Consider the following 19,590-nt stretch of genomic DNA (forward strand, 5'->3'; position numbering starts at 1 on the left):
TCCCTTGAATACATGCACCGCCTGGCTGGCGGGCGGGCGGCTGTCTCCGCTTGACTCTTGTTGCTGTCAATGACGTCGGTGCGGTGATTCAGCTGCTCGGGTTCACACATCCAACGGATTTACTGGCAGCTCATTCAGCGATGTACCGCACCGGCGGGGCTGGGGCGGCGGCGGCGGGGCACCCACAAAGGCTTTGAGCCGGTGTTTTAACAGCGGGCCGACTGTCTCGTCCTGCGGCCGGGGCTGAGACTTTGAGAGGAGGGACCTTCCAAAAAAATGCAAGGGGAGATGGTGCAGTAATAAGGAGCACATGGGGGCTTTGCATCAGACAGGCGAGGTAACCTGCAGAGTGTCTGTCACTAACATTTGTGCATTGCTAGTTGTAATTGAAATGTTCATATTTCGGTGGCACGATTCAGTGAACAGTTCTAAATATATTTCATTCCAAGTAATCGTTGAGGTATGTATAGATAGATGCAATAATGTACATCTAGAGGGCATTTACTGCCAATATATCACAGAAGGTGTTTTTTTTTATTGTATGTGAATGTTATTTGCAGTAACCAAGGATGTCTCCCTCTCTTTGCCAGCGCTAGGGCAAAAGAAAAGAGAATGAACGAAGACTTCCAAAATACATCGGGAGACTATGGTCGTGTGGTGGCTCAGCCTGCCGAGAACGGCTCTGCGGCGGGTGCCTCAGTGATTCCGCGGGCGGACAGCGTCAATCCCTGGGACATCGTGCTGTGCACCTCGGGCACTGTCATCTCCTGTGAAAACGCCGTGGTGGTGGTGACCATCTTCCACAGCCCTAGCCTGCGGGCGCCCATGTTCGTACTGATCGGGAGCCTGGCCGTGGCCGACCTGCTGGCGGGGGTCGGGCTGATCGCCAACTTCGCCTTCGCCTACCTGCTGCGGTGGGAAGCCGCTCGGCTGGTCACCGTGGGGCTGGTGGTCGCCTCTTTCTCTGCCTCCATCTGCAGCCTGATGGCCATCACCATCGACCGCTACCTCTCGTTGTACTACGCCTTGACTTACAACGCGGAAAGGACGGTGACTTTCACCTACATCATGCTGATCGTGCTGTGGGGGGTGTCCAGCTGCCTGGGCTTTCTGCCTGTCCTGGGCTGGAACTGCCTGCACGACCAGTCCACCTGCAGCGTCATCAAACCCCTCACCAAGAACAACCTGGCTGTGCTCTCCGTCTCCTTCCTGCTGATGTTCGCAATGATGCTCCAGCTCTACATCCAGATCTGTAAGATTGTGATGAGACACGCCCATCAGATCGCCCTGCAGCACCATTTCCTGGCCACGTCCCACTACGTGACCACCAGGAAAGGGGTCTCCACTTTAGCCATCATACTAGGCACCTTCGCTGCCTGCTGGATGCCTTTCACCGTTTACTGCTTGATAGCGGACTACACCTACCCATCCATCTACACCTATGCCACCTTGCTGCCAGCCACCTACAACTCCATCATTAACCCCGTCATCTACGCCTTTCGAAACCAGGAGATCCAGAAGGCGCTCTGGCTCATCTGCTGCGGGTGTATCCCTCCCAACATCTTATTACGAGCACGGTCCCCTAGCGACGTATAATGAATTGCTAAAAGAGGCCAGTTTTTTTTTAATTAAAAAAAAACAACTGTACGTTTCTCAGGCAATTCCCCATAGCTGTCGATGCACCGTAATTTATTTCACTTCAATGCTTCTTACGATTTTTATCTTCAGGTCAATCCTCTGGGGCCCGGGGAATGTTTTTCTCTCTCACTGGAGCTGGAATGAGACAGCCGAACTCAGATAGCAGTGCTATAAAAAGAGTATGCTGGCTGGGAGGGGTGTCTACCCTCAGTTTAGTTTTTTCTTCGAATGTCATTTCCCATGCAATATTTAGCTTTAAAAAATACCAAGATTAACAAAAAGGTTTCTGTGGTTAACGTTTCTATGTTACTGGTGTGTTATGTATAAATATTACATTTTTAAAGGGGGATGATTAGTATTTTAAATTACTTGGAGACGGTTTTCTCCATTAGTAAACTATGAACCTATTTAACTTATGCCATTTTCCATAATACTGTAACACCGTATTAAATCACCACATATATTCACCAGAATTTTCAACACCTTGATGTTTGAGTGTGAACGATTTTAATGTATTAACAATATAGTTGGTTCCCAACGTGATGTAGTATACATTCATTAAACGAAAGTTAGAAAGACAGAGTATCATTTTCAATAAGCTTGACATAACTAAGTAAGTGTTAGTCTCTTAATAGTTTCAATATGCAAACAGCATAACACTATACTTAAATATTAAACTGGTTGATTTTGACTTTGTTTTCCTATTCCTTTGGCTGTAGTTTTGAGAAATTTACTGTTAGAACCAATGACTGAATTTATGTGTGGGGAGAGAGAAGCACGTTCTAAAAACAATGAATCCTGATTGGCCTTGTTATTAGTTTCATTGTTACCCATGTTCTATGTGATTGCACTAGAGAGGGTGTCGAGGAGATTTGCGAGGATGTTGCCAGGACTGGAAAATTTTAGCTCTGAGGAAAGATTGGATTGGCTGGGGTTGTTTTCTTTGGAACAGAGGAGGCTGAGGGGAGATTGAATTGAGAGCCTAGATAGAGTGGATAGGAAGGACCTATTTCCCTGAGCTGAGGGGCAAAAACCAGAGGGCATAGATATAATTTTGTGTCATAATTTTTCTATGCTTCTGTGTACTGTGATAGACTCCATGCACACCCTTACTAAATAAGTTATGCTTGTTAAAATCCTGAGCATTCAGTACTGTGGTTTGACACTAATAACTAATATGTGCCCTAGAGAGCAGCCATTGCATATTAAAAATAATCTTTAAAAACTTAAAGGCATTGAGAAAGTTATGCTGTCTCTTATTTTCATTTGAACATATTTTCCATTCTAACCTTGAATTAACAAAATTACATGGGAATTCTGATCACTTCTAGATTGCATCAAAAAAAATTCTAAAATAATCTGTAATCAGTAAAAGGGACCACATTTAAAATGTATGACATAATAAAATATTATTTAAAACCACAAAAATTATTTGTTATTAAGCCACTTTGTTGCACTTTACTTTATTTCACTGGTGGCAGTGATTTCTTACATACATATATACTAGGTCATTGCCACGTTGCAATCCAAGTTATATCCCTGCAATATAGTTTCTCCATCCTTGAACAACTGACAATTGGCAGCAACAATCTAAAATGATAGATATCACTGGTAAATTACTTTTTATAGCAAGTAAAGTAATGTAGTGTAAGGGTGTAAGTAGTGTTTGTAAGTACAGAAAATACTTAAATCTAACCTAACATCTAATGTCACGGGTGAGAGGAGGGTAGCTGTTGTCTGTTTATAGCTGTGAAAACGCAACTGAACAATAAATGTAAGAGCACCATGTTATGTGGAAATGTGTTTTTTATATATTAATAGTGAAATGCACTTTATTTTAGCAAAAATGGCACAATCATGTCGTATAGAAAAGGAAACAGCACTGATTCTCCTTTCATTCTCTTTTTATCATTTGGATGAAAGTAATTTTCATTGTAAATTGTTATTAATTTTGTATACATAAAATGTGATGAAATAAAGTCATTTCTTAAAGAATTGTGTTGCATTTACTATATGGGATACGATTGAGACAGGTAGAACTCCAATGTGCTGTGTCCCCAAATGCAGTGTTGCTAGTGTCATCCACAACCTCAGAACAAATTACCAAAATTATTCTAAGAAGAATTTTGCTTCTGTGAGTACTCTGAATTTTATTAAAAGCTCTTTTAGTATTATTTTGCTTCCAATTATTTTCAATTTGATTCTTGTCAGCATGGTTTTCTTAATTTCTTTTGTGAATTTGTGCTTATAAATGTGAAGAATGTTAGTACTGGGAAATGAAACACATTCACTTTTGGGCAATCAATGTTACCGTCAAGCACTTCCAGGCAGGTAGGGCATGGATTGATTAAGAGCAAATCTCCCTCTCCACCAACAAAGTATCTGAATCCCAAATGCAGAACAGTACTTTCTGCTGCACCAGTGTGACATTTTTCCATATGCTGGACTGCCATACTGCAGCCTCTCTAAGCGAGACTGCCAATTCATTGTGGATTATTGCCAAATCAGTGGCAGTTCTGTGCAGTGAAGCCATACTCAATAGGATCTGGATCGAGACTGTCCCAAATTCAATTCACTAAGTTTTCGTCGAATGTCCCTTATTTGTTCATTGTCAGTTTACTTACTCGTGCGGAAAGTTCATACATTATACAGTTTATTATTAGTTTTTGTCAACCCATCAGAAGTGAGTGTCTGCTTCAGTGAGCCACATCAAAAACCCCATAAAGCAGCTATAGTAATCACTGAAGAAAAGTGACTGACTAATGCTGTCTTTATACTGCACATTGGATTTTTGCCATGCTGGTACCAAAACTATAGTATAGTATAAAGCTACCATTGCCAGTTAGGATCAGTGCAAACAGCTGGCAATTTTTGAAACAAAACTATCACTATAAATATTCCACAAAAGTCTCATATTAGGTTAAATATTTTAGATTTTCGCCACTTGGGGGTATTAAAAAACACTTATCGATGAAAAGAGCTGATTGCCTTATCAGTTCATCATCAGTAAAAGTCTTGCTGGCATTCAGAGAATAGAAAGCAGCGTTCCTGGAAATAACAATTGGGAGAGATGTAACAGGCTGCAGGCTTGCTATCACTCATTTTACACTGTCGTACAAATTCAAGATCTACCCCACAGTAGTGCAGTCAGCCATTAGTATATAGCAACTAACATCATTCACAAACTACTGTCTGTATGGCACCAGCTGGTGCATTGTAAAGACAACGTTACTTGATAAGGATTTCACTGCAGAAATTGGTTGTCTTCAACTATTAACTGAAGAAACCTGCACAGTCCTGGAGAAAAACATGTAAGGAGAAATTTTAACCCACCTCGCCCAGCAGGAATAACACGGGTGCACATTTAAAATGGCTTAGCTGTGCTTACAGCCCATTCCCGCTCTATTTCTGCCAGCTGCCATTTTAACCATGCACCTTTTTTTTAGACCGCTGATGTGCCCACCAGAAGCAGACGAATGCCTCATTTTGAATATTTGCAAATCGGGCACCCCGCTCAGTTAAACCTAGAGGGAGGAAGAGCATGCCCTCTAAGGTAAAAGTTTTCCCCTCTTCCCACCCACAAAATGGTCCTGATCTCCCCCTTGGTGTCGGTGAGTGGCCTCTGGGTCCCAGGATGGTTACCTGCCCAAATCTGCTTATTCTGGGTTAGCAGCTGGCCAGCGGGATGTGAATGAGGCCCAGCCATTAAAATCAGCAGGGACCTCCAACAGAGTTTCTTGGGCAGGAAGGCTGTGGGCTCCCCCGGGAATTAAAATTCACCCTGTATTGTCAACGCATGCTAAACTGTCTCTTATTTTGCAAACTGAAAGTGACAATAATAGTCATCCACAGTATCTTGCTTAGTAGCAACTGTTACCCACCTGAGCTAAGATTCTGAGATGTGATCACTATCAAAGGCCTGAGTCATTATTCCCATTAGAAGCAACAATCATTTCTGATGTACCTTATTCTTATGTTCCTAAATTTGGTTAAAGTCTGTCAATTCTACACAAAATTAAGTGGGTTAATTGCTGATAATGAATGGCAATGAGATGCTCAGAAATATGTTGGCCCAGAATTTGCTGTCAAAATAACGGCAAGTTTAATGGTACTTGGCCTTATTACTGTGAGTCACCATAAGTTGCTGGATGAACTGTGCCACTCCAATGTTAGCCTTGTGAAAATGGCAACTCACCCTCACCCTCCCTGCACCCTGTGAGTTTCATGAAGTTGCTGCATTTACACATTAATTGCCAATTAAACTCACCATAGAAAGTTAGAGCTGCTACTTAACAGTGTATGTTATGTATTTAACCCCTTGTAACCTGTATCACACTACCACCAGAGGGCCTACCTGTTGGAGTCCCAAGGGATCCCAGCATCCCTTGGGAGCACTGTATATAAGCAGGCCATGCACGAGATACCTACACTCTGGAGTCTTACTAAAGGAGCTAAGGTCACACTTGCTCATTGTTCACAGTTCTCAGTTTCATCCTTTATTATGAGTGTATCAATTGCCGACGAGGTAACGAACAACCGCGTGAAAATGCAAAAAACAGTTGGTATCCCGGAGAAGTTCTCAGAACGGGACGATTGGGAGGCCGTCGTGGAGAGACTCGACTAATCCTTTGTGGCCAACGAGCTGGAAGGGGACGAGAACGCTGCCAAACGAAGGGCGATCCTCCTTACTGTCTGTGGGGGAACAACCTATGGCCTCATGAAGAATCTCCTAGCTCCGGTAAAACCAACAGCTAAATCCTATGAAGAGTTGTGTACGCTGGTCCAGGAGCACCTAAATCCTAAGGGAAGCGTTTTGATGGCGCGATGTTGGTTCTACAGGTGTCAACGGTTGGAGGGCCAGGAAGTGGTGAGCTATGTCGCCGAACTAAGGCGCCTTTCAGGACATTGCAAATTTGAGGGATTCCTCAGAGATTTTTTTGTATTGGGCATTGGCCATGAGATAATTCTTCGCAAACTGTTGACTGTTGAAACTCCGAATCTAAGCAAAGCCATAACGATAGCCCAGGCATTTATGTCCACCAGCGACAACACCAAACAGATTTCGCAGTGTAAAGAGGTTTCGGCCAGTACTGTGCACAAAGTAACGTCGTTTTCGAGCAGGAATATACATAGCAGAACTTACACGCCGGCTGCTGCTGCCCGACCTCAGATGACCCAGAGTCCGCCATCAATCGTTAATGTGAGGCAGTTAACACCTTGTTGGTGTTGTGGAGGTGATCATCGGCCCCATCAATGCCACTTCAAGCAGTATGCGTGCAACGGCTGCAGAATAATGGGACACCTCCAGGGAACGTGCAGGCGAGCTGCAAACCCTGCAGATCCTGCAAACCACCACATTGCAGAGGAAGATCGATCCACTGTGGATCAGGCTGAATTGAAGACTCGTACCGAGGAGGCAGAAGTGTACGGGGTACACACATTCACCACAAAATGTCCAACAATAATGTTGAAAGTTGAACTGAACGGAATTCCAATATCTATGGAACGGGACACGGGTGCGAGTCAGTCCATAATGAGTAAAAAGGCTTTCGACAGGCTGTGGTGCAACAAGGCACACAGGCCCAAGCTCAGCCCCATTCACAACAAACTAAGGACTTACACCAAGGAACTAATCCCTGTAATTGTGCAGAAGTCAAAGTCCCCTATGATAGAGCAGTACACGAACTCCCGCTGTGGATCTTGCCAGGGAATGGCTCCACACTGTTTGGCAGAAGCTGGCTGGGAAAAATCTGCTGGAACTGGGACGACATCCGAGCGCTTTCGTCCATCGACGACGCCTCATGTGCCCAGGTTCTGAGCAGATTTCCATCGTTGTTCGAGCCAGGCATTGGAAGTTTCTTGGGGATGAAAGTGCAGATCCATTTGGTTCCCGGTACGTGACCCATCCACCACAAGGCACGGGCGGCACCATATATGATGCGTGAGAAAGTGGAAATTGAACTGGACAGGCTGCAGCGAGAAGGCACCATCGTGCCGGTGGAATTCAACGAGTGGGCCAGTCCGATTGTCCCGGTACTTAAAGAGGATGGCACGGTCAGAATTTGTGGGGACTATAAAGTAACGATTAACCGTTTCTCACTACTGGGCCAGTACCCGCTACCCAAGGCAGACGACCTATTTGCGACCCAGGCTGGAGGGAAGATGTTCACCAAGTTGGACCTGACCTCGGCCTACATGACGCAGAAGCTGGAGGAATCTTCGAATGGCCTCACCTGCATCAACATGCACAAAGGTCTGTTCCTCTATAACAGATGCCCGTTCGGGATTTGGTCGGTCGCGGCAATCTTCCAACAGAACATGGAGAGCCTGCTAAAGTCAAAACCGTGGTTTTCCAGGACGACATATTGGTTACAGGTCGGGACACCGTTGAGCACTTGAAGAATCTGGAAGAGGTTCTTAGTCGGTGCTCAGGTTGAAACGCTCGAAGTGTGTTTTCCTGGCGCCAGAGGTCGAGTTCTTGGGAAGAAGAATCGCGGCAGATGGCATCAGACCCACCAATGCCAAGACGGAGGCCATCAAGAACGCGCCGAGACCACAGAACGTGACGGAGCTGTGGTCGTTCCTGGGACTCCTTAACTATTTCGGTAATTTCCTACCTGGGTTAAGCACCCTGCTGGAACCCCTACATGCGCTACTGCGCAAGGGAGACGACTGGATATCAGGGAATTCACAAGAGACTGCCTTTGAGAAAGCCAGAAATCTGTCGTGTTTAAACAAACTGCTTGTCCTGTATAACCCTTGTAAAAGATTAGTGCTAGCTTGCGATGCATCGTCTGAAATTTTGCAACCGGTCGCTTATGCGTCAGGAGTTTGTCCAAGGCAGAAAGGGCCTACAGCATGATTGAAAAAGAGGCTGTGGAGTGCGTTTACGGGGTAAAAAAAAATGCACCAGTACTTATTTGGCCTCAAGTTTGAGCTTGAAACTGAAAAGCCGCTCATATCGCTGTTCTCTGAGAGCAAAGGGATTAACACCAATGCCTCTTCCCGCATCCAAAGATGGGCACTCACGCTGTCGACATACAACTATGTAATCTGCCACAGACCGGGCACAGAGAACTGCGCTGATGCTCTCAGTCGGCTGCCAATGCCCACCACCGGGGTGGAAATGGCACAGCCCGCAGACTTGCTCATGGTAATGGATGCATTTGAAAACAAAAAGTCCCCTGTTGCGGCCCACCAGATCAGGACCTGGACCAGCCAGAATCCTTTACTGTCCTTGGTAAAAAAACTGTGACCTCCATGGGAGCTGGTCCAGCGTCCCAGCGGAGATGCAGGTGACGATTAAGCTGTTCTACAGGCGCAAAGACGAAATGTCCCTGTAGGCGGACTGTCTGTTGTGGGGTAATCGCGTGGTCTTGCCCAAGAAAGGCAGAGATACGTTCATTTGTGAACTGCACAGCACCCACCCAGGCATCGTAATGATGAAAGCCATAGCCAGATCCCATGTGTGGTGGTCCGGCATTGACTCAGATTTAAAGTCATGCGTGCGCCAGTACAACACTTGCTCTCAGCTGAGCAATGCACCCAGAGAGGCACCGCTAAGTTTGTGGCCGTGGCCCTCCAAATCGTGGTCAAAGATCCACGTGGACTATGCGGGCCCATTTCTAGGCAAAATGTTTTTGGTTGTCGTGGACGCTTACTCAAAATGGATTGAATGTGCAATAATATCTGTAAGCATGTCCACGGCCACTATTGAAAGCCTACAAGCCATGTTTGCCATGCATGGCCTGCCTGATGTCCTAGTCAGCGACAATGGGCCGTGTTTCAGCAGTGCTGAATTCAAGGAATTCATGACTCGCAATGGGATCAAGCACGTCACATCTGCCCCGTTCAAGCTCGCATCCAACGGCCAGACAGAATGGGCAGTTCAGACCATCAAGCAAAGCTTGAAATGTGTGTCGGAAGGCTCCCTGCAGACCTGACTGTCCCGAGTGCTGCTCAGCTACCGCACCAGACCCCACTCACTCACCGGGGTTCCCCCAGCTGAGCTGCTCATGAAAAGGGCGGTCAAAACAAGTCTCTCTCTTGTCCACCCTGATCTCCATGATCACGTGGGGGGCAGGCGGCATCAACAAAGTCTGTACCATGACCGCGCAAATTTGTCACGTGATATTGAGGTCAATGACCCTGTGTTTATACTCAGTTATGGACATGGTCCCAAATGGCTCACTGGCATGGTCATAGCCAAAGATGGGAGTAGGGTGTTTCAGGTCAAATTGGTTAATGGACTAACGTGCAGAAAACATTTGGACCAAATCAAATTGCGGTTCACCAACAGCTACGAACAACCCGAAGAAGACACCACCAACTTTGTCCCTCCAACACACACACAAGTGGCAACCGACATCACGGTTGACCACGAAGCCGAACTCAACATCACCAGCAGCCCGGCAAGGCCGGCTGCCCAGCAGCCCAGTGAAGAACTAACCAACTCACCCACACCCGCATTTGTACCGAGACGATCGACAAGGGAGCGAAAAGCCTCAGATCGTCTCACCTTGTAAATAAGTGTACTATTAACTTTACGAGGGAGTGATGTTATGTATTTAACCCCTTGTAACCTGTATTACACTACCACCAGAGGGCCTACCTGTTGGAGTCCCAAGGGATCCCACCATCTCTTGGGAGCACGGTATATAAGCAGGCCACCCACGAGATACCTGCACTCTGGAGTCTTATTAAAGGAGCTAAGGTCACACTTGCTCATTGTTCACAGTACTCAGTTTCATCCTTTATTATTAGTGTATCAATGTAAATACGTTTTTACTGACCAGATTTATGCCATGCAATGCCTATCAACCTCTTTGACCCTGAAAGGGAACAGTTTAAACTGTGGAGTATCATTCTGTGGTCAGCACAGTTAGATCTTAAATGGAGTGCGTCTAAACAATGTTAAACTTAGGAATTTGGAGAGGGTGGGATTTCTCTGCAAAGTGGGAAGGAGGTGCTGCTTTCTGCTTCCAATACTTGGAGGGCTTTGTGTTGAAGGTAAATATTTAATTTAATCTACATAGAACTTAAACTAGATCTAGTAATTAACTAAAAACTAAGCTATAAACTAAGTTAATTAAATACATAGAGGCTGAAATTGACCAGTTGTGCACCTCCCATTAGCGCCTCCAGGGGGTGCTAACAGGACACAAAATTGTTTTTGCCCGGGGGAGGGGGCGCTATCGGCTCAGGCAAAATTGCACGGCAGTGAGTGGGGACGCGAAACCAGTAGCGCGAGGTCCCGCTGGTAGTGCTCCGGGCCACTGCATCTCCGGCCACGTGCGGTTATGTGCGGCGACCCCTTTTTGCTCCGCGGCGGCCTGTTTTCGAACCGTGGCAGAAATTGGGCAGCGCTCTGTGAGGCTGCCATGGCCGATGTAAGCACCAGCGTCGTGGGTCGCGAACCTGGCCGCACTCCGCTGCGGGGCGAAATTTAAAGGGGAGGAGCACGCCACTGGCGCTGCCAATTTTTTTTGTCAACTTACCGGTCGGGCCTTTCTCTGCCGATTTTGCGGGGTCCGTGCCACGATCGTGCAGCCTGGCACTCTGTTCCGGTTCCAGGCTGCAGCCACTACACCCCGGCGGCATAGTGGACTGCTATGCAGAGCTCGCAGCGTCTCTTCCCTTGGAACGCGTTAGTGCTACATGGAGAGGCTGCGTAGTGCTTAGTGTTGCATATGCTTAGAGCACCCGAGCCCGCCCCGAGAGGAAGTGGAGCATCCGACATTGCACTCCACTTCCTCTCAGGGGCAATGACCTCAATTTAGGTCACAGAGCGGGATATCTGTTCCTGGTGCAGGAAGTCCCACCTCATGAGGGTTACTGCCCCCAAATGGGAAGCTCCAGAATTTCGTGGCCATAATTTTTAATTAACTAGATAAATAAAAGAAGGTTATAAAGGGATGGCAGTGCAGGCGATGTGCCACAACTGTAGCATGTGGGAGTTTGTGGAGAGTATCATGATCCCAGACGACCGCATCTGTAGTAAATTTCTGCACCTCGAGGAACTTCAGCTCTGGGTTGTTGAGCTGGAATCCGAGGTGCAGACATTGCAGGGCATCAGGGAAGGGGTGGGTTATCTGGACACTTTGATCCAGGAGGCAATCACACTCCTTAGGTTAGGTAGTGGTACAGGCCTGGTTAGTGGTCAGAGACAGGAGGATGTGACTGCAATCAGGCAAGTAAGGGGACCCCAGTTGTACTGCGAGAGGAGCCTCAGCCTTTGCTCTTGTCCAATAGGTATGATGTTCTTAATGCCTGTGTGGATGAGGGAAGTCTGTAGGGTGGCTGAGCAAACTAACCACAGGATCATGGTACGGGAGGCAATTCAAGGGGGGGCAGTGAAAAGGAATGTTGTCGTGGTAGTGGACAGTATAGTCAGGGGGATAGATACTGTTCTCTGCAGCAATGACTGGGACTTCCGAGGGCTGTGTTGCCTGCCCAGTGCCAGGGTTAAGGATATCTCCTTGCGGGTGGAGAAAAATTTGAGTGGGAGGGGGAGGATCCAGTTGTCGTGATCCATGTAGGAACCAACAACATAGATAGCATTAGGAATGAGGTGCTGCTGGGAGAGTTTGAGGAGCTATGGTCCAAATTAAAAATCAGAACCTCAAAGGTAATAATCAAGGCATTGTTACCTGAGCCACGTACAAATTGGCATAGGGACAAGCAGATCAGAGAGTTAAATGCGTGGCTCAAAGAGTGGTGTGGGAGGAATTCATGGGGCACTGGCACCAGTTCTGGGGAAAGAGGGATTTGTTGGATGGTCTCCACTTAAACTGGGCTGGGACCTGTGTCCTGGCAAATGGAATAACTAGGGCTGCAGATCGGACTTTAAACTAGAAAGATGGGGTGCGTTCAGGTGAGGAGAATTTCAGAAATCTAAAGAGAAAAGTCAAGACAATGGAGCAGTGTAGCCATTTGGGGAAAGATAAGCAGAGTGTGACAGGAAGGGTTGGAGTGTTTATGGCAAAAGTGCATCAGTGAATAAGGTGAAAGCAGGGAATAATGGTAAAAAATTTAAATTAAAGAGGCCGAAATTGCCCCTCTCCTTAAGGCCTGTTACCACTGCAAATCGGCAGCTACGCTACAGAGTGGAGTGGCCGCCGACTTTTTGTGGAATGGCCGCTGATAGCCCAATTGCCCTTCTGAAGTTTCCTGGTGGTGCCCCGATCCCCCCCCTACTGCTCCGCTGCTGCTGCTCCATCTTAAGTGCGTCATCACCGTGTGCACCGCCGATCTACCCCCCCCCCCCGATGGCGACATTCCCCTCTGAAAATCTTCGACCCGGCCACGGTGGTCCAGTGAGGCTGTGGCCTTCTGCATCGGCGGTGCGGCTTCCCTTAAAGGGGAGGATGCACTGCTGTTGCCGCCATGTTTTTTTTTGTCGGCCGACAACCATTTTAGCCCGACAATTATGCCCCCGGGTTCAGCCTCTTGGGCGCCAGGCTGCTGGCCCGGCCAAAACCCTCCCTAGTGGCCCAGTGGACCGAAGTTTCAAAACCATGAAACATCTCCCCTTTAAGTGAAGGGGAGAGCAGTGGTGACGGGGCGCCTTGATGATGTCATTGCGGCGGTCACTCTGCACCACCCCAACTTCCGCCCCTCAGGTGTTGCCACCATCTCGTATCCGCCCCTCTCATGTAGTCACCACCCCCATTAATTCCGGATCTGAATTTTTAAAAAATAACGTAATGCGAAATTTCGCTCAAGGGATGACCTCAACCATAGCTGCAGTAAAAACCAGAGAAATGGGGCGTTTCGGGCGGGGGACAATTTCTACACCTAAAGTATTTTTATCTGAATGCACGAAGCATTCATAACAAGATGGACGAATGAGTGGCACAAATAGAGATAAATGGCTTTGATCTAATCGCCATTACAGAGAGCCGGTTGCAAGGTGAGCAAGGTTGGAAACTAATGATGCCAAGGCACTTGACGTTTGGAAAAGACAGGCAGAATGGAAAAGGGTGGGGGGGTAGCCCTGATAATAAGGGATGACATAAGGACAGTAGTGAGAAAGAAAAGGAGCAGAAAGCATTGGTGGGAGTAGTTTATAGACTTCCAAACAGTAGTGATACCATTGGAATATTAATCAATTTGGGTGGAGATAAGGAATAATAAAGGGAAAAAGTCACTGGTGGATGTAGTCGATAGACCCCTTAACAGTAGCTACACTGTTGGACAGAATATAAATCAAGAAATAATGGAGGCTTGTAATAAAGGAACAGCAATAATCATAAGTGATTTTAACCTTCATATTGATTGGACAAAGCAAATTGGCCAGGGTAGCCTTGAGGAGGAGTTCATAGAGTGTATCCGGATTGGTCCCTTGAACAGTACATTGCGGAACCAACCAGGGAGCAGGCTATCTTAGATCTCGTGTAATGAGGCAGGATTAATAAATGATCATGTAGTAAAATATTCTCTAGGAATGACTGATGGACCATAATATGATTGAATTTCAAATTCAGTTGGAGGGTGAGAAAATTGGTTCTCAAACCAGGGTCCTAAGCTTAAATAAAGGAGACTACAAAGATATGAGGGCAGATTTGGCTAAAATGGACTGGGAAAATAGACTAAAGAATGGGATGGTTGATAAGCAGTGGGAATCATTTAAGGAGATGTTTCATAACTCACAACAAAAATATATCCCAATGAGAAGGAAAGACTGTAAGAGTAGGGATAACCATCCATGGTTAACTAAGGAAATAAGGGAAGTTAGCAAATTGAAAACAAAGGCATACAATGTGGCGAAGACTAGTGGGAGGCCAGCGTATTGGGAAATTTTTAAAAGCCAGCAGAGAACGACTAAAAAAATGATTGAGAGAGGAAAGATAGATTATGAAAGTAAACTAGCATGAAATATAAAAACAGATATAAGAGTTTCTACAGGTACATTAAAAGGAAAAGAGTGGCTAAAGTAAATGTTGGTCCCCTGGAGGATGAGACTGGGGAATTAATAATGGAGAACAGGGAAATGGCAGAGACGTTGAACAAATATTTTGTATCGGTCTTCACGGTAGAAGACACTAAAACATCCCAATAGTGGATAATCAAGAGGCTATAGGTAGGGAGGAACTTAATACAATCACAATCACTAATTATGTAGTACTAGGTAAAATAATATGACTAAAGGCGGACAAGTCCCCTGGACCTGATGGTTTACATCCTAGGCTCTTAAGAGAAGTAACTGTAAAGACAGTGGATGCATTGGTGGTAATCTACAAAAATTCCTTGAATTCTGTGGCAGTCCCAGCAGATTGTTAAACCGCAAATGTAACGCGCTTATTTAAAAAAGGAGGCAGACAAAAAGCAGGAAATTATAGACCAGTTAGCCTAACATCTGTCATTGGGAAAATGCTAGAATCCATTATTAAGGAAGCAGCCATGGGACATTTGGAAAAGCATGATTTAATCCAGCAGAGTCAACATGGTTTTATGAAAGGGAAATCATGTTTGACAAATTTGCTGGAGTTCTTTAAGGATATAACGAGCAGGGTGGATAAGGGAGAACCAGTGGATGTGGTGTATTTAGATTTCGAGAAGGCATTCGATTAGGTGCCACATAAGAGGTTACTGCACAAGACAAAAAGCAGGAAACTATAGACCAGTTAGCCTAACATCTGTGGTTGGGAAAATGTTGGAGTCCATTATTAAAGAAGCAGTAGCAGGACATTTGTAAAAGCAAAATTCAGTCAGGCAGAGTCAGCATGGATTATGAAGGGAAATCATGTTTGACAAATTTGCTGGAATTCTTTGAGGATATAACGAACAGGGTGGATAAAGGAGAACCAGTAGATGTGGTGTATTTTGGACTTCCAGAAGACATTTGACAAGGTGCCACATAAAAAGTTGCTGCACAAGATAAAGGTTCACGGGGTTGGGGGTAATATATTAGCATGGATAGAGGATTGGCTAACTAACAGAAAACAGAGAGTCGGGATAAATTGTTCATTCTTGGTTTGGCAATCAGTAACTAGTGGGTTGCCACAGGGATCAGTGCTGGGATCCCAACTATTTACAATCTATATTAATGACTTGGATGAAGGGACCGAATGTAATGTAGCCAAGTTTGCTGATGATACAGAGATGGGAGGAAAAGCAATATGTGAGGAGGACACAAAAAACCTGCAAAAGGACATAGACAGGCTAAGTGAGTGGGCAAAAATTTGGCAGATGGAGTATAATGTTGGAAAGTGTGAGGTTATGCACTTTGGGAGAAAAAAACAAAGAGCAAGTTGTTATTTCAATGGAGAAAAATTGCAAAGTGTTGCAGTACAGCGGGACCTGGGGGTCCTGGTGCATGAAACACAAAAGGTTAGTATGCAGGTACAGCATGTGATCAGGAAGGCCAATGGAATCTTGGCCTTTATTGCAAAGGGGATGGAGTATAAAAGCAGGGAAGTCTTGCTACAGTTATACAGGGAAGGTCACTAGGTTGATTCCGAAGATGAGAGGACTGGTTCTCCCTTGTCCACTCTACCAGTTAATTCCTCAAAAAATTCCAGAAGATTTATCAAGCATGATTTCCCAGTGCTGGAAGAAATTTAGAATGCAGCAGAGGAGGATAAAGGGTTTAATTAAGAGGGAGAAAATAGAGTACGAGAGGAAGCTTGCCGGAAACATAAAAAATAACTGCAAAAGCTTCTATAGATATGTCGAAAGAAAGAGATTAGTGAAGACAAACGTTGGTCCCTTGCAGTCGGATTCGGGTGAATTTATAATGGGGAACAAAGAAATGGCAGACCAATTGAACAAGTATTTTGGTTCTGTCTTCACAAAGGAAGACACAAATAACCTTCCCGATGTACTAGGGGTCCGAAGGTCGAGTGAGAAGGAGGAACTGAAGGATATCCTTATTAGGCGGGAAATTGCGTTCGGGGAATTGACGGGATTGAAGGCCGATAAATCCCCAGTGCCTTATAGTCTACATCCCAGAGTACTTAAGGAAGTGGCCCTAGAAATAGTGGATGCATTGGTGATAATTTTCCTGTAGTCTATCGACGCTGGATCAGTTCCTATGGACTGGAGGGTTGCTAATGTAACACCACTTTTTAAAAAAGGAGGGAGAGAGAAAACGGGTAATTATAGACCAGTTAGCCTGACATCAGTAGTGGGGAAAATGTTGGAATCAATCATTAAGGATGAAATCGCAGCACATTTGGAAAGCAGTGATAAAATTGGTCCAAGTCAGCGTGGATTTATGAAGTGGAAATCATGCTTAACAAATCTTCTGGAATTTTTTGAGGATGTAACTAGTAGAGTGGACAGGTGAGAACCAGTGGATGTGGTGTATTTGGACTTTCAAAAGGCTTTTGACAAGGTCCCACACAAGAGATTGTTCTGCAAAATCAAAGCACATGGTATTGGGGGTAATGTACTGACATGGATAGGGAACTGGTTGGCAAACAGGAAGCAGAGAGTTGGGATTAACGGATCCTTTTCAGAATGGCAGGCAGTGACTAGTGGAGTGCCGCAGGGCTCAGTGCTGGGACCTCAGCTCTTTACAATATACATTAATGATTTGGATGATGGAATTCAGTATAATATCTCCAAGTTTTCAGATGACACTAAACTGGGTGGCGGTGTGAGCTGTGAGGAGGACACTAAGAGACTGCAGGGTGATTTGGACAGGTTAGGTGAATGGGCAAATACATGGCAGATGCAGTATAATGTGGATAAATCTGAGGTTAACCACTTTGGGGGCAAAAACACGAAGGCAGAATATTATCTGAATGGCGGCAGATTAGGAAAAGGGGAGGTGCAGCGAGACCTGGGTGTCATGATTCATCAGTCATTGAAGGTTGGCATGCAGGTACAGCAGGCAGTGAAGAAGGCAAATGGTATGTTGGCCTTCATAGCTAGGGGATTTGGGTATAGGAGCAGGGAGGTCTTACTGCACTTGTACAAGGCCTTAGTGAGGCCTCACCTGGAATATTGTGTTTAGTTTTGGTCTCCTAATCTGAGGAAGGACGTTCTTGCTATTGAGGGAGTGCAGCGAGGCTTCAACAGACTGATTCCTGGGATGGCAGGACTGACATATGAGGAGAGACTGGATCGACTGGGCCTGTGTTCACTGGAGTTTCGAAGGATGAGAAGGGATCTCATAGAAACATATAAAATTCTGACAGGACTGAACAGGTTAGATGGAAGAAGAATGTTCCCGATGTTGGGGAAGTCCAGGACCAGGGGACATAGTCTTAGGATTAGGGGTAAGCCATTTAGGACTAAGATGAGGAGAAACTTCTTCACTCAGAGAGTTGTTAATCTATGGAATTCCCTACTGCAGAGAGTTGTTGATGCCAGTTCATTGGATATATTCAAGAGGGAGTTAGATATGGCCCTTGCGGCTAAAGGGATCAAGGGGTATGGAGAGAAAACAGGAATGGGGTACTGAAGGAATGATCAGCCATGATCTTATTGAATGGTGGTGCAGGCTCAAAGGGCCGGATGGCCTACTCCTGCACCTATTTTCTATGTTTCTATGTTTCATAAATCCATGCTGACTTCGACAGATCCTGACACTGCTTTCCGAATGCGCTGCAATTTCACCTTTAATAATTGATTCCAACATTTTCCCCACTATTGATGTCAGGCTAACTGGTCTATAATTACCTGTTTTCTATCTCCCTCCTTTTTTAAAAAGTGGTGTTACATTAGCTACCCTCCAGTCCATAGGAACTGATCCAGAGTCGATAGACTGTTGGAAAATGATCACCAATGCATCCATTATTTCTAGGACCACTTCCTTATGTACTCTGGGATGCAGACTATCAGGCCCTGGAGATTTATCGGCCTTCAAACCCTTCAATTTCCCTAACACAATATATAGACTGGGTAAGTCAAATTGGCAAAGGTAATCTGGAAGATGAGTTCATGGATTGCATTTGGGACAGTTTCCTGGAACAATATCTCATGGAATCAATCAGGGAACAGGCTATTTTAGATCTTATATTGTGCAATGAGACTGGGTTAATTAATAATCTCATAGTAAAGGATCCTCTGGAGAAGAGTGATCATAATATGATAAAACTTCACATTGAGTTTGAATGTGAAATACTTCAGTCAGAAACGAGTCTTAAACTTAAATAAAGCCAATTACATAGATATGAGGGGTGCGTTCACTAAGGTAGATTGGGAAATTAGATTAAAAGGCATGACGGTCGATAAGCAGTGGCAAACATTTAAAGAAATATTCCAAAATTTTCAACGAATGTACATTCCATTGAGAAATAAAAACTCCACGGGAAAAGTGATCCATCTGGGGCTAACTAAAGAAGTTAAGGATAGTATTCAATTAAAAGAAGAGGCTTATAATGTTATAAAGAATAGTAGCAAGCCTTAGGATTGGGAGAATTTTAGAAACCAGCAAAGGATGACCAAAAAATGTATAAAAAGTGAGAAAATAGAAGATGAGAGCAAACTATGAAGAAGTATAAAAATAGATTTTCAGAGCTTCTACAAGTATGTAAAAAGGAAGAGATTAGCAAAAGTAAGCATTGGTCCATTAGATGCTGAGACATGTGAAATTTTAATGGTGAGTAAGGAAATGGCAGATATTTTAAACAAATATTTTGTATCTGTCTTCAGAGTTGAAGACACAAAAAGCATACCAAAAATAGTGGGGAATCAAGGAGCTAATAAGAGTGAGGAACTTAAAGTAATTAATGTCAGTCGAGAAAAAGTACTTGAGAAACTAATGGGACTAAAAGCCAACTAATCTCCTCGACCTGATGGCCTACATCCAAGGGTTCTAAAAGAGGTGGCTACAGATATAGTGGATACATTGGTTGTGTTATGTCTGTAATGAACTTATGAATGACTCCACGAGGCAATGTGTTGTACTCAAACTGCAGTGACCTTGATCCTTTATTCGTAACTCCAGAGTGAGGCACAAGCATAGTGAGCAGCCTTTTATATTCGGCCCTGCACACCAAT

At 45.0% G+C, this 19,590-nt stretch overlaps 1 protein-coding gene across 1 annotated transcript; it reads left to right on the plus strand.

The window, feature by feature from the left end:
• The first annotated feature begins 612 nt into the window (after positions 1–612).
• gpr12 (G protein-coupled receptor 12) lies at positions 613–1,596 on the plus strand. Its single transcript, XM_070891541.1, has one exon. It carries the CDS (start codon positions 613–615, stop codon positions 1,594–1,596), a length of 984 nt encoding a protein of 327 aa, XP_070747642.1.
• Positions 1,597–19,590: the final 17,994 nt, after the last annotated feature.

This window comes from Pristiophorus japonicus, chromosome 10 (genome assembly GCF_044704955.1).
Source record: "Pristiophorus japonicus isolate sPriJap1 chromosome 10, sPriJap1.hap1, whole genome shotgun sequence".
Classification (NCBI taxonomy): Eukaryota; Metazoa; Chordata; class Chondrichthyes; family Pristiophoridae; genus Pristiophorus; species Pristiophorus japonicus.

Excerpts from the sequence above, each read along its gene's own strand:
- gpr12 (XM_070891541.1), top strand. The coding sequence starts at position 613 with ATGAACGAAGACTTCCAAAATACATCGGGAGACTATGGTCGTGTGGTG.